This window comes from Camelina sativa, chromosome 11, assembly GCF_030686135.1.
Source record: "Camelina sativa cultivar CO46 ecotype springtype chromosome 11, ASM3068613v1".
Classification (NCBI taxonomy): Eukaryota; Viridiplantae; Streptophyta; class Magnoliopsida; order Brassicales; family Brassicaceae; genus Camelina; species Camelina sativa.
The window spans coordinates 29,049,114-29,063,138 of record NC_141890.1 but is presented as its reverse complement, the minus strand read 5'-3'; the positions used below and the strand labels follow the sequence as shown (position 1 = coordinate 29,063,138).

Below are 14,025 nucleotides of genomic sequence, written 5' to 3'. Positions count from 1 at the left end.
TTAAAATTAAATAATATATGATATAAAAATTAGAAGAAAGTCATTAGAATGAAACCTACCACTCAAACTTAAATAGAGTGGAATATTATATCTATATATATAACTAAAACAAAAAACCATTTAATTAAATTTTATAAAGACAAAACCATTAGTATGAAATGTAGCACCAAAACTAACCTTATCATGAATCATATATGAACAATCAATAAGAGTTACTTGTTCCACACGTAGTCACGTTAAGAATACAAAAGAGAGAAAAGACACAACTTCACAAACGAACACAACAATTGTTCAGTGATACACATTTGGTCAGGATGAAACAAGTTTAAATAAGAATCAGAATCAAATGAAAATGGCGACAGCGACAATGGCCACAGCGACAATGACCACAGCAACAACGGCCACAGCAACAATGGCCACAGCGACAGTGGCCACAGACAAGTCTGTTCCTTTCATAGATGCCAAGATCGCCTCGCTCTCTATGACGTTTTCATCTATTCCATGAAGCTGTAATAACGTTCCAAATATTGGTCAAAAGCGAGGCCACCAAGACTCTCTCAAAATATTAGGAAGTTTCATGCAATATTTATAAAACATATAATTGTTTTGTTAGAAGACTTTTATGATGAAATTCTGAAGAATCTTGTTCGAGTACGTTAATTGCACTCCTATAAAGTAAGTTAAGCTGTTGTGTAATATATAACCTATATGAGTGAAGGAATGATTCGTGGAGTACGAGAAAAGTCTGGCAGAAAGCAAATACCGTTTCTTGGGTGCATTGGAGAGACCGTGTTTGACTTTGCAAGCGTTGGAGTATTGAGACACCAAATTCTTCTGTCTCATGCATTAATCTTCGACTGTCATCTATTCTGTCTGTTGTTCTACTCAAATCCTTGGTCAAATTACTCAATCTTGATTTTTGATCAGCTGAAGCCTTATCTCAATTAATAAAAGAGTATACATCAACATATGTTTAACTAGGCAGGAAACGGATTAGATACCAAGTCCATACATACCGCTTTTGTGTCAGCCATAACAGGTCTAAGCAAGTCAGTAGAAGCGTCCACGTTTTCATATGTGATTTTCTTGATTTTACGTTTAAGACTTTTCAGATTAGAAATGGCTTCCCTTAACTTGACAAGGAGGATGGATTTAACATTTGCTGCAAGGCTACTTGCTACAAGATCCATTTTCCAAATCTGTATGTAAAAACAATTTTTTTTTTTTGACAAAATGGATAATAGAAGACTTCTATATTCAATTCCAATCACATACCAATTTCTCTGCACTTCCAAGATCAGATGTTATTTCAGAGAGCTTCTCCTTCTTTTTTTCTGCATATATAATGATGATCTAAAATTAAGTCAAGCACAAACTAAAATATGCCTAACAAGATTTCAAACATTTAAGATGGTTTCAAAGTTTTAAATATTTCTCCATTTACCAAAGGAAACTAATGAACTTTCTCCAAGATCACGAGTTTAACTACTAGTAGTTTAACATGGTTTTTTTTTTTTTTTTTTTTTTTGTCAACGTAGTTTAACATGGTTTCTAGACCTAAGATTCGAACTTATATCGGTCCACCAAAAAAAACTAAGGCAGAGAATGAAGATATCAATTTACCTCCATAAAGCACAAACGCGGAGGAAACCTTCTCTATAAGATTTTCCCAGAGCATAAAATATTGCTGCTCGTATTCGTGGAACGCATCAGTCATTGTTTAGAAGCAGAATCAGCAAACTCAACGATGATGAAACTCAATCTGTATTCGCAAACCTGATCGAAAGAGAAAAAAACACAACACTGTATTAGCTACGATCACTAAAGCCTCTATAAATCACATTAACCGGAACCATCAATAAGATCTATTACACGGGACTAGAAGAAGAAAACATTATTATAGGTCATTGATGTCTAAAACTACCAAAACCCTAGCAGGAAATAGAGAAAAAGAGAGAGAGTTAAAATCACCGATATCAAGTGAACCAATACAAATACTAGACGAAAGAAACTTTTTTGTTTCTTTTTTCTTTTGATAAAAGAGACGAGGGAGTTCAAATGATAATTATATGAAACAATATTTAATCTGAAAGGAATATGACGAAAATATAAGAACTCGTAATGTTAAGAATTATTCAAATAATACGTGACTTCCTTTTTAATTGTTTTTTATGTATAACTTCAAGTTGTTTTAAAAAAAACAAAACAAAAAAAACGTCAAGTTGTTTCATTCTTCGTTTGCTATTGATTATGATTTATGATTTGGAGAATTATGATTTATTGTAACTAGACGGCTCTAATGCGCACCTACTACATTTCTTTGGCGACAACAATATTGGATTATACACTAGTGTATTCGTTATTGACTTTTAATTAACAAATTTCAGCAACTAGGGACAACAAAAACGTTTTAAAAATGGAACTAGGGTATATCGGTCGATACCTATGCTTTCCAATTATCTTCGACTACTCCGTCTACTTCATAATTTAAAATTTGATTGTCATAAACCCAGTGAATCATTACTAGTATTTTGTTAAAAAAAATTTAAATTAATTACTTTATTAGTGTTGACAAATCTGAAGTTTCGACCCATCTCCCGGGGCTGACCATAGTATTACAGCTGAAGTTCTTGAATTCTTCCTTCCTTATCGATATGAAGACGACCCTAATCTCATTTACTTTTATAAAAATCTCAACTCAACCGATATTTTATCCCAAAAAAAGATGAGTTCTACTTCTACACCCTTTCAGCAATAATCTACGCCCTTTTCGGTCGTTGCTTTTTTGTTTTATTCTTATTACTAGTTGTCCAGTAATTTACCGTTGATTTTTTTTAATTTTATTTTTTTTAATACTTCTATAAGAGATGTCATTTGCTGAAGAAGAACTTACCACCTTAATTCAATAGGTGTATGTTGGGGTTTTTATAATAATAATTTTTGTAGCGAACTCACAATTCTTTCTTTTGAAATCGTGTGAACATGTCATTAATGATAAAGGTATGCACTAATTTATTTCTTATTGTATTATTACATAAAAATATATAAATACAAATTTTATTCATAATCGACTTATCTCACATGTCCTATTCGTAAATTATAATCCTATATACATAATCCTTGACAGTCAAAACTACAGAATCTTGTGCAGAATCCTATTCATATTAGTTCCTGCTTAACTCAACCGTATTCATATTATTCTCATATTCTCCATTAATTCGATCATTTCCATATTCTCCTTAACAATAAAATAAATTATCTATAAAAGAAAAAGAAAAATATAGCTAAAAATTACAAAAATATTGAATATATATAATTGTTGTTAAAAAGAGGACATTTTGCTAACTTGAGTTTCTATCTAAGAAGCAAGAAAAATATACAGAGTGAAAAAAACATGAAAATTTAAATAGATACAATTGTTTGGAAAAAAAAACACAACTTTTAGAACAAAAAAATTGTGATGAAAAATACAAAGAAAATATGGTAAAAAGATAAAATGCTAAATGAATAGATCCAACTTTGTAAAAAGACATAATTATAAAAAAAAATATTTTTTCAAATTATTAAAACAAAATAATTACGAGATTTTAAGATGAAAATATGCAACCGTATAGAAGACATTTTCAGAGTTCATTATTATATAGATTGGGACTTTCCTTAATTTATAATAATTCTATCTTATCATTTTATATATTGACAGATATCTCAAAGAAAAAAGGGGTTAGTTGCATCTGCCATCTGCATCAACTAAATCAATGTCGATATTGGCATTTGAATTTCTTTTTTTGCATGCAACTGATTTTCTTATAAGTTAATATTTTTATAATGAAAAATTACACAAATCATATAATTTTTTCTAGTACACATATTAGTTTTTGACACATGTCAAAATTTAATAAAAATCAACAACTCATTTCAGGATGTGATGAATGATAAATTTTTTACTGTAAAATTTTGTGATCCGTGAGCATGGTGGACATACATTTTCTCTTCGGTTTAAACATATAAAGGGCCCGTTCTCTCCTAAAATTATAAGCAAATAAAAATTGTTAGACAATGTCGTAGATGATAAAAACAATATATAGTAGACTTCTTTGTCTCTCTCCAAAAAAGCCAGAAATAGAATCGGAGAACAATCTCATAGACTTTTTTTCTTGTGCTTATGGAAAATGAATTCTTGGAATGTACCGAAAAAGCTTAAGATCATTCTCCTCGGAGATAGCGGGTATACTAATTAAAATTTTATCTAAAGTTTTCGAGACTCTCTTTTCAAGAACTAGTGTTAACCTATATTTTTTGTTTTCTTTCTCTTTTCTAACTCTTTATGCAGGGTAGGCAAAACAACACTGTTGAACCGGTATCCTCTTTAGAATTAAAGCACATTTCAATCTTTTCATTACCTCTTTTTCTATATCTCCATCTTTGTAAGAAACCCTAACTTGTGGTCCAAGATACAATAACAAGGATTTCAAGCAGCTACATCAATCTACAGTATACGTAGATGTTATCACCAAGGAGATTTGTATCGCAGAAAAAACTTTCAGTTTACAAGTAAATTTATTAAAATCCCTTACTCCACAAATTTAATCTATTTTTATTCAAAAAATACTTCTTTTTCCCTTTACACAGATTTGGGATACGGCCGGACAAGAAAGATTTAACAGTATACCATCAAGGTTCTATCGGGACATAGATTGTTGCGTTCTTGTCTACGACGTGAATATTTTCAAAACGTTTGAATCTATCGACAACTGGCACGCCGAGTTCATCAAACAGGTTGCACATAACCGTTTCTTTGTTAGGTTCTTGCGCAGGAAATTACAGTTATCATCATCTATTCTCTGGAGTACTTAAAATCACTCTAACTCAAATTCCTCATAACTTTCAGGCAAATCCAATGACACCTAGCAAGTTTCCCTTTGTCTTGGTGGGCAACAAGATTGATATAAACACCGGAAAACCCCGAGTTGTAAGCTTGACATATCCTCTCAATCAAAACTTCTCTCTAGATCCATCTAAATTCTTATTTACGCAGGTTGCAAAAGAGATAGCAGAACAATGGTGTGGCTCAAAGGAGAATATAACACACTTTGAGACTTCGGCAAAGGAAAAAACCAATGTAGAAGAAGCTTTTCTGGAGATGGCCAACAAGGCTCGCTCAAATGAGCATTATTTGTGAGTGTATATACTACATGTAGATCTTTTTAGAACGGATAAAAAACCAATGATTTATTAAGGTTTTTCATATTTTTGTCTCTTTAAGGCCCATATATGTGCCCATACAGATGCCCATACAGATAAGCACACCACTGGAGGAGAAGCCAATACGTTGTTCTTGCTGAAGTAATCGACTACCGCGCGTACCATATGTTGTTTGTTATATTATTTCAAAACAAGGGATTTAAAGATTGTACGTGCTTCCATATAACACTTATTTACATAATGAAGTGAAGGCCCATATATGCCGATAAAAAGTTCTTATTTTGCTGTCAGAAACAAAAAAGAATGTTAAGCAATACGTTACGCATCTACTTCATCGATTTATTTAGTTCCAGGAAAAACGTTATATCTCTTAATTAAGTTTAATACTGATCGATGTGTTCCTCTCCAAAGTCCAAACACACATAAATCGCTTACCAAAGCATACAAAAATGTTATTTATTTTGCTCTCTATATATGTTTTGCTTGGAACATCTCCCACACAAACTAGATATTTCCTAATTATTACACTTGTTTTTCATGATATTTTGAAAAAAAACTCAGAAAACTCCGGTTGGATTCCTAAAACATTGATTCCAAGCACAATTTTTGGTTCGATATATTGCATTGGCACTATATATAAGTATGTTGTTCATTCTCAAAGCTCCATAAAGTCTTTAATGGTTCATGTTATAAGAACATAAGAAGAAGATATGGTGGGATAAAAGAATACTTTTTCTCCCCTACACGATTATCGAGGAGGCTTTTTCAACCAAATTTTCCAGCGCTGGTAAGGCTCTTGCTCGCCGGCGTCGGGATCTATCTGTCTTTTTCCCTGCTCAATTCATATATGCTCTTTCTAGTGTATCTTTTTTCAAGTTTATTTCCCGTTTTTTCTCCTTTTTTAACCCTACTCTAACCCTAATAAAATTTCTCTCCAATCCAAACCAAAACCGTTGTATGCTCCCGCCGATCTCCACCTCACCGGAGAGACTCTCTTCGCGAATCTCGGGAAGCCATTATTCTCATCTCTCACTATGGCAATTTACGGTGAAGCTAGAATTTTCTCTAGTGGACTTAGCTTCTATCGTCGATTCAAACCGAGGCCACCGACTGTTTCCGCCGAACTTTCACTCACCGGAGATGCTCCCTGCTTCGCAAACATCTCTGTTAACTTCGGACAACCGCCTCAGCCAGTTCTCATCTCGGCAATCGGTTATGAAACTAGGATTTTCTCTAGTGGACCTAGTTACCAATGTCGGTTCCTGCCACGCCCAATGCATGTTCCCGCCGATCTCTCACTCATTGGAAAATTCCTCTGCACTACAGATCTCTCTGTCAGTCTCGGGCGGCCGACAATCTGACCACCGTTTGCGGCGTTCTCTTGGAAACCTAGGGTTTCCCCTAGTGGACCTAGATCCCAAGACAGGCCCATTAGCGCAAATACGAGCCAAACCCATCTATTATTCTCAGGTTGGTCAAAATAGCAAGCCTAGGCCCTTTACTTCATCGTCCATGGATTATCATTGTCAATTCCTGTTTCTTTTTTCTCTGCTCATTGGCCAAAGACTCCATTGGAGAAAAGGTAACGACAATGCTGTTTTGGTTATCCAAATCTCTTACACGGAACCTGGCCTTAGTTGTTCTTAGAGATCTGAGATTTTGCTATAAAAGCATATGGATATATGGTTTTCGCTCCTTGAACTGCTCTAGCAAAAGTGGTACCCTTGATCTTGAACACCTTCTGTTCATTGATGGCTACCAACTAAGCTGGCTACCTGGTTATTCTAAGCATCGCTTCCCAACCATCTCCATCACATGGATCCCGTACCAAACAATCCTTATTGTGAATTCGCGAAGTGATCTAACCTTTATGCTTTGGGTTTCAAAGCAACCCCTAACCGACTACATCAACATAATCTTCGGTTTCTCTGTCGTCTTGTTACTATGGGCTCTTATTGCCCACGGTGGACATTGAAGCATTGATACTTTTGTTACCGTCACAATGTCAGATGACCGTGACCATTCAACTGTCTCTTGAAGCTCTCGAGGATGGTCTCTCAATGTACCATGATCTCACATGTTTCATTAGGCTCCTAAGCCTATGGCTCATAGCTCTCTAGGAATCTACAATCATGTACTTTTTTATCACTCCTTTTATCACCTTTTGGCATTGGGGAATGCCCTTTTTATAATGTTTTGCCTCTTGACTTTTCTCTATACTTGTAATGGCTACCTATATTGAATGAATGAAGACACTAGGTTTTGAAAAAAAAAAAAAAGATTTGGTTTAAAAAAATCATTATTATCTTCAAACGCTTTTTGTACTCTTCAACTTCTTCTCTCAATATGTCCGAAACCGAGATATAGTGAATTGGTGGAACTTCGTCTTCATTTAAACATACTCAAAATCAGAGTGATCTTGAGAAATTTCCTCGATCACGTGACTCAAAATTTGAGTATAAGATTGATTTCTCACACTAAGCATGGCCAATGGAGCAACCCATATGAGTTGCTCAAAAATAAATTAATCATATAATTATTAAACTAATCAAAGCAATCTACTAAGTACTCATAACATAATTTATCCTTCCACTAGAAAAACCGTTTCTCAATTATTAAAATATATATTTTTTAAAACTCTTGTTTATTAATACATATAAATTTCACTCAGCTATAATGTCAGTAAAAGAGTATGAAGAGCCAGTAATTGTGGTAGATTCCTGCAGTTCTTACCACTTCATTTAGGTTTGTTTTTGCACTCTACAACATTTTGTAGTCACATGTTGAGTTGTCGGAATTGAGTTGTTTCCTGCTAACGTTGGTCGTTCCATTCATCAAAGACCTGCAAAAGTATGCTTTAAAAACACAGAGAGATGGAACAACAATTTTTAACATAAAGTGGTAGAGCTAAGAAAAAAAACAAAAGATACTTACATAGCGTATAGCATAGCGTAGCTCAGCTAATTCACCTCCAGCCATACTTACATGTCCACCAATAAGCATTCATAGCGTAGCTCAGCTAATTCACCTCCAGCCATCATAATTTTACCTCCAGCTCATGATCATGAATTTACAATCTGCAAAATAACCATAATAAGAAGACACACTGATCAGTAGTATTGAAACCAACATGATAAGAGTGAAACAAGAATAAGAAAGGGTAAGCAGAACTGTTAGCAAAACCGCCAAGTGAATCCTAATTTGAGCTCAAGGGTAAACAGAACTGGAACCTTGCCTTTGGGTTTGAGATCTGCAAGCAGCCTCCTCGAGTCCACGAAGTCAACTGAACAAACAGAACTGGAACCTTGCCTTTAGGTTTGTTTTTGCACCTACGGGAAAGAGACATGTTATTACAAAGGGTAGGTACATTGTCGGATCCATAAGAAAAGAAGAAAAAAATACAGATGAAAGATTCAGAGAAAATATAACAGACCTAGTTAGTTTTCAATGTATAGCAACTATAATGGAAAGGCAAATCCTACTTCTTGGCTGGCTAAGAGAGATCAACGGCAGCTTTGTTAAGTGGAAATATCATCAACATAAATCCATGGCCAAGAACAGTCTTCGATTAGCCCCAACTCTATAGCTCCTCTCGTCTTGCTACATACACAAGAACACATAACAATCACAAAGAAGACAAAATTCTCAGAAAAAAAAACAACTTACAAAACCACTCTGAAAGTACAGGATGACTTTATTTGACTGCCTTCATTGCATAAGATTTAGTGATATAAACCAATCATCCAAGCTATGAGTATTCAAGCCATATAATTAGAAATACATGAAACACGTATCTCTCCCGTGAAGTCATATAATTGATTCAATTTTGGTCTAACCAATCGAAACCTGATTCTCCTAACATCATAACATCAATTTCAATTCGTTCTACCCTAATTTTTTTCACATCAGTTAACCCTAATGCATGAATCTCTACAATTGAAATCAGAGAAAACATCAGCAGTTTTAAGTGATTCACAACAAATCTCAGCAACAGTTTTGCCAAATCTTATCAAGGATTACATAGGTTCAGGACATAGGTGTTGTTTGGGTTACCATGATTCACAACAGTTACAACGAAAACTAACCTTGCCGGTGCCCTTCGCCGTCCCCGTAAGTCCATCGGAGATAGATTGCCGGAAAAACCAAGGTGAATCGATTGAAATCTATGAAAAAGAAAGAATCAGCAGAGATTCATCTGTTCTCATCTGTTCGTCGAGGGAGGAAAAGAAAGAAAAAAAATTTTGGTTTTTTATATTTTAAAAGACAACCAACCAGAAACTTCCACCCTACGGGTTGCTTCAACCGTTCTTCTTCCGATGCTTAATTGAGCAACGATTCTCATGTTTTTGGGCTTTTTTTTTTTTTTTTTTTTCCTTTTTGATTTATTTTTGGTCCATAAACTATTATAGCAATCGATTAAGTCACGCCACTGGACATGGTAAGCTAGCATCAGATATTTTGGTGAAAAATTCGTAGGAATAAGTACGACAAATCAAGCTTTACGGCAATGTGTTGACCGTAATCATGTTATCGAATGATTATCTATACTATTAAAGGGGAAATATTTTTAATAAGTAGACATAGATTAAGGGTGGTGTATTGAAACTGGAATTTTGGAAGATTTTGGAGTTTTGTTAAAATCACATGTTATTCAAATCAGGATTTTAAAATCTGTTCTCAAATCCCATGTTATTGAAAATGAAATTTATGTAAAATCATCCAAAATCATTCATATTACCTTGTTATTCAATTATGTATTTTTAAAAGTCATATCAAATCTAATATTATTCAAACTAAACAAATAATTTTCAAAATAATACTGAAAATGGATTTTGAGTGATTTGGATACTTTTGTAGTTGGAAAATATTAACAAAACAATCACACCACGAGAGGTGGTATTTGAAAGAATTAAAAACAAAACAAAACAAAGAAAAATGCCCACAAAAATAAACTGCATCGTGAGACCACGAGAGGTAAGACCTCTTTAGCTTTCTCTTCTCTCTTCGTCCTCGTCTCTCTCTCTCCCTTGATCCATTGAACAAAAAACAAAAAGGAACTAAAGAGAAACCCAACTTTGTTCTTCGTCAGGTTCAAACTTCTCTTCTCCAATTCTTTCTACTCTTTAGTTATGTTTGATATTTGATATCGATTATTCAGGTGGACTTCTACTTGTGTTAGGATAAATCTATATTGGTTGAGGAGATTGGTTCATGAATGATGTTGTTAAACATGAAGTGCTGAAATTAAAAGCTCTCTAGCTTTCACTTTGGATTTAGTTCTGTAATGTTTCTAGGTTATGCTTGTATAGTTGTATTTACGATGAAGATATTTTGTTTGTATGTATGATGTTCTATAACCACAACATTGTCGAATGTAGAAGCTGTTGAGCTCTTACTATTCTCTGTTAGTTCTTGGTTAAGTTTCTTTCTACAATAACACTAATTTGCTTGAGGAGATTGTTTGTGTAGATAAGTGTGTATCCAAGAGATTGTGCAAGAGGACAAAGAGTCCCAACAGCTACAAAGCAAGCAAGAGAGAGGATTTTAGATTGCAAAAGGAGAAGAAGAAGGCGAGACTCAAGAATTACACTGAACTTGTTCTTGCATCTGCATCACTCGATGATGTTGAAGCCATCTAGAGTGCTACAAAAAAAATTCTAAAAAGAAAATTGTTTCCCCTTTTTTAATGCTAAAAAAAATTCTCACAATCACCCAAAGTCTTCCTGAATCATTCTCGTAAATCTCACCTAATCAACAATCATTTAGATAAAAAAATCTAACAAATCTACCTAAATATCTTAAAACACTACTCAAATCTCTCAAAACACCAAAACATACAAACTCCACAAAATCTTCTAAAATCTTTGTTCCAATTAGGCCTGGGCATTCGGTTAACCGTTCGGTTTCGGTTCGGTTGTATTCGGTTTCGGTTAGTTTGGATATAGAAATATAATAACCATTTGGATATTTTTAAAATTTCGGTTAGGTTCGGTTTGGTTTCTTTCGGTTCGGTTTCGGTTCGGTTAGTTGAAGAGATAACCATAACTTACATAAATTATATTAAAATTAACCAAATAAACCTAATATAACCAAAAGTAACCAAATAAACCTAATATAACCAAAAGTAACCAAAAACAACCGAATATAACCAAAATTAACCAAAACTACATTACAAAAATATAAAAGGGGGAAAAATATTGATCCAGTTTTACAAAATAGTATTTAACTTATTAAATTCAAATAATAAATTTTAAATATATTGATTATTTAAAGTATTTAATTGTTTTGAATGTAGAAATAATTAATATTTTAAGTTTATTTTATATTTTTGCCTAATATTAAGTATATTATTTTGGGTATAATCTAGGTTTTTGGATATTTCGGTTAACCATTTAATTGTCGGTTCGGTTTGATTCGGTTTCGGTTAGTTTGAACATAGGATTTTACTAACCATTCGGTTATTAGAAGAACTTCGGTTTGGTTTTGGTTTAATTTTTTTCGGTTCGGTTCGGTCGGTTATTTGGTTACCGGTTATTTTGCCCAGCCCTAGTTCCAATATACCCCCTAAGAGATTATTACAATAAAATGCCACTGAAAACTGAATAAGGATATGTATAAATAAGGAGCCAAACATAAACAATTAATAAAGAATTTTGTAGCCAAAACATATACTATATATGTGATATTTTAGCAAACAAATCGGATACAGATTCATATTTAAGTGTACGGAGCAAACAAACATTTAATGGTTATTTTTTTTTTAGAAACATTTAATGGTTATTAACACATCAAAATCGGAAGCAAACAATATGGTTACACGATATTCGTTTGTATATGCCAATATCTAAACAAATCTACCCATGTAATTAGCACGTCAAACTTTAATGCTTCTCTTATTATATTGTTATGATTAGGAAAATTCAATCTTAGAATATCTTCTATTAATGAATAATCTAAGGAATTCTAATAAAATCTATAACCCTGAACATTAGTACTTACCATAACAATTATGAGGAAGCGTTAAAACAAAATACTTCAAGCATATCTTTCACCTGCAATTTTTTCAAAAAGAAAGTAATTAATGATAATTTCGCAATCTTAATATGGCTATAACTATAGAAACATCCTAAAAGATATGGCTATAACTATAGAAACATCCTAAAAGTTTAACATAGCAACCCACTATTAAAACCATTCACAAAAGCATACACTTTTGAAATCACAATAGTTGCAAATGCTATTCACAAGTCTTTCTATGACCAAACCTTTTAAAACAAGTTGGAGGTTCAAGTGAAAATAATGCACACATAGAAAATCAGACTCGGAGAGACCATAGAGATGTTACCTGATGTCTCTCTGTAAGTTACTTGATTTTTTAAAAATTATGTTTTGTTGGCAAGTATTATATTTAGTTATGACTAAATTATGTTTACTACTTATGATTTAGGTTATCGAAGAATGGACTATCACATCCTTGACAATTCAAGAAAGTATATTAACCTGTTTCCTCGCAGAACCATTTTAGAAGTTTTTGAAGCAACTAAGGTAATGACCAATGTATGGATATTACGTCAAGTATGTTTCTATTACTTATAATTTATAGAAGGATCATGCAAACTAATAGCATGTTTAAATGTTTCTTTTAGGAGGGGAAGTATAAGATTTGCATGTGTACCACCTATTTGATTGATATGGATTTTGGTTCTTATTACTTTGCCTCCAAGTGTACAAGACGACATTTAAGTTGCCAAAAGCCATGTTAGCATTATAAAACAATTATTCTATGAATGAAACTTTGTGTTTTTTTTTCCAAACTAAACTAAATACGTGCTGGAATTAATTTCAAAGCTAAAATTATTATTATGTTTGCAATACATAAGTGCAGGTTTATAAGTAAGAAGATCACTCTATGAAAAAAAAAAGTAAGAAAATTGTGGTATGGCTATTTTGGTATCTTATAATTTTGGTTTTAATAGCTATTTAAGATTATATATTTTAGTTCAACAGATAAAAAAATGTAAGAGATTCAGACTCGCACGTATTTTTAGTTTGTCTTCATCAAATTTTTGATTGTTTGAAGTAATATTCGCTTTAGATCGACATGATGCGAACCCGGATAATGTGTAAACTGAATTAGTGATAAGCTAGATTTCTTTAAATAGATATTTTAGGCTTAAACACAAATATTAAAAGAGAAGCATTTGTCACTATATAGGCATAAATTTTGAGATTATTACATTTTATTGGATTTAGTTTTAGGAAAAAAAACATCGATTGGTTAATCTTGGAGATTCCTATTCGGATCATGATTAATGTGGCTAAGATAATGAGTTCTAAATCTGTATCCAAACATATACAATCATTTAAATTTATTACCATAAAAATTGGACAAATAACACAAACCCCAGCTTGATAGTTGGTTATTTTCATTTTATCTATTATTAATGATACATGAAAATACCAGTATAATACATGGAGATACCTCCTACCAAAAAAATGCGTGGAAATACCAAAATATAAATGATTTTATTATTTTTTTGTCACACATAATTTTAATATTTATATGTATATATGTTTGCAGGCGGTAAAAAAAAAAAATGTTGTTACTACATATGGTGTCAAAGAGAAAACATGTAAGGTGAAGAATATACTTCACAAGTGACTGATTCTAATCAATTTAATTGTATAGTAGATTGTGTAACCATCCACACATATAGCATAGGTATATATGTGTATATATGTGTAGTATAAAAAATCAAAATATTTATGAATATATTTTATAAAATCATTTTTAAATTGTAAATTCACATTTTTGTTTAATTA

At 32.7% G+C, this 14,025-nt stretch overlaps 2 protein-coding genes and 1 long non-coding RNA gene across 9 annotated transcripts; 1 reads left to right on the top strand and 2 right to left on the bottom strand.

Moving 5' to 3' along the window:
- Positions 1 to 161: 161 nt before the first annotated feature.
- LOC104724316 (vesicle transport v-SNARE 11-like) lies at positions 162 to 2,124 on the bottom strand. 2 transcript variants are annotated; one of them, XM_010442776.2, is made up of 6 exons: positions 1,972 to 2,124; positions 1,624 to 1,776; positions 1,276 to 1,334; positions 1,017 to 1,199; positions 764 to 934; positions 162 to 507 (listed from the first exon to the last, which is right to left on the bottom strand). In XM_010442776.2, the coding sequence occupies exons 2-6, from the start codon at positions 1,715 to 1,717 to the stop codon at positions 343 to 345; spliced, it is 672 nt and encodes a 223-aa protein (XP_010441078.2). In that variant the 5' UTR covers positions 1,718 to 1,776; positions 1,972 to 2,124; the 3' UTR covers positions 162 to 342. The 2 variants fall into 2 exon arrangements, with proteins under 2 accessions (XP_010441078.2, XP_087332062.1); XM_087475936.1 differs by lacking the exon at positions 1,972 to 2,124 and having other exon boundaries at positions 1,017 to 1,177.
- A 1,913-nt stretch (positions 2,125 to 4,037) lies between these two features.
- Positions 4,038 to 5,462, top strand: LOC104724315 (ras-related protein RABG1-like). Its single transcript, XM_010442775.2, has 7 exons — positions 4,038 to 4,225; positions 4,331 to 4,357; positions 4,452 to 4,551; positions 4,630 to 4,776; positions 4,889 to 4,969; positions 5,036 to 5,175; positions 5,264 to 5,462. The coding sequence occupies exons 1-7, from the start codon at positions 4,170 to 4,172 to the stop codon at positions 5,340 to 5,342; spliced, it is 630 nt and encodes a 209-aa protein (XP_010441077.1). The 5' UTR covers positions 4,038 to 4,169; the 3' UTR covers positions 5,343 to 5,462.
- A 2,333-nt stretch (positions 5,463 to 7,795) lies between these two features.
- On the bottom strand, positions 7,796 to 9,616 carry LOC104724313 (uncharacterized). Of its 6 annotated transcripts, none has more exons than XR_002034169.2 (6): positions 9,475 to 9,616; positions 9,288 to 9,365; positions 8,636 to 8,802; positions 8,433 to 8,531; positions 8,137 to 8,279; positions 7,796 to 8,044 (listed from the first exon to the last, which is right to left on the bottom strand). It is a non-coding gene; the product is annotated as an uncharacterized LOC104724313 (long non-coding RNA). The 6 variants fall into 6 exon arrangements; XR_015573181.1 differs by having other exon boundaries at positions 8,438 to 8,531; XR_015573183.1 differs by lacking the exon at positions 9,475 to 9,616 and having other exon boundaries at positions 7,796 to 8,057; positions 9,288 to 9,429.
- Positions 9,617 to 14,025: the final 4,409 nt, after the last annotated feature.

Coding starts and splice junctions, on each gene's coding strand:
- LOC104724316 (XM_010442776.2), bottom strand. CDS start 1,717: ATGACTGATGCGTTCCACGAATACGAGCAGCAATATTTTATGCTCTGG. Junction 1,335..1,623: donor CGCGTTTGTGCTTTATGGAG/GTAAATTGATAT, acceptor TTATATATGCAG/AAAAAAAGAAGGAGAAGCTC. Junction 1,200..1,275: donor TTGGAAGTGCAGAGAAATTG/GTATGTGATTGG, acceptor TTTTACATACAG/ATTTGGAAAATGGATCTTGT.
- LOC104724315 (XM_010442775.2), top strand. CDS start 4,170: ATGAATTCTTGGAATGTACCGAAAAAGCTTAAGATCATTCTCCTCGGA. Junction 4,226..4,330: donor ATTCTCCTCGGAGATAGCGG/GTATACTAATTA, acceptor CTCTTTATGCAG/GGTAGGCAAAACAACACTGT. Junction 4,552..4,629: donor AAAAAACTTTCAGTTTACAA/GTAAATTTATTA, acceptor CCCTTTACACAG/ATTTGGGATACGGCCGGACA.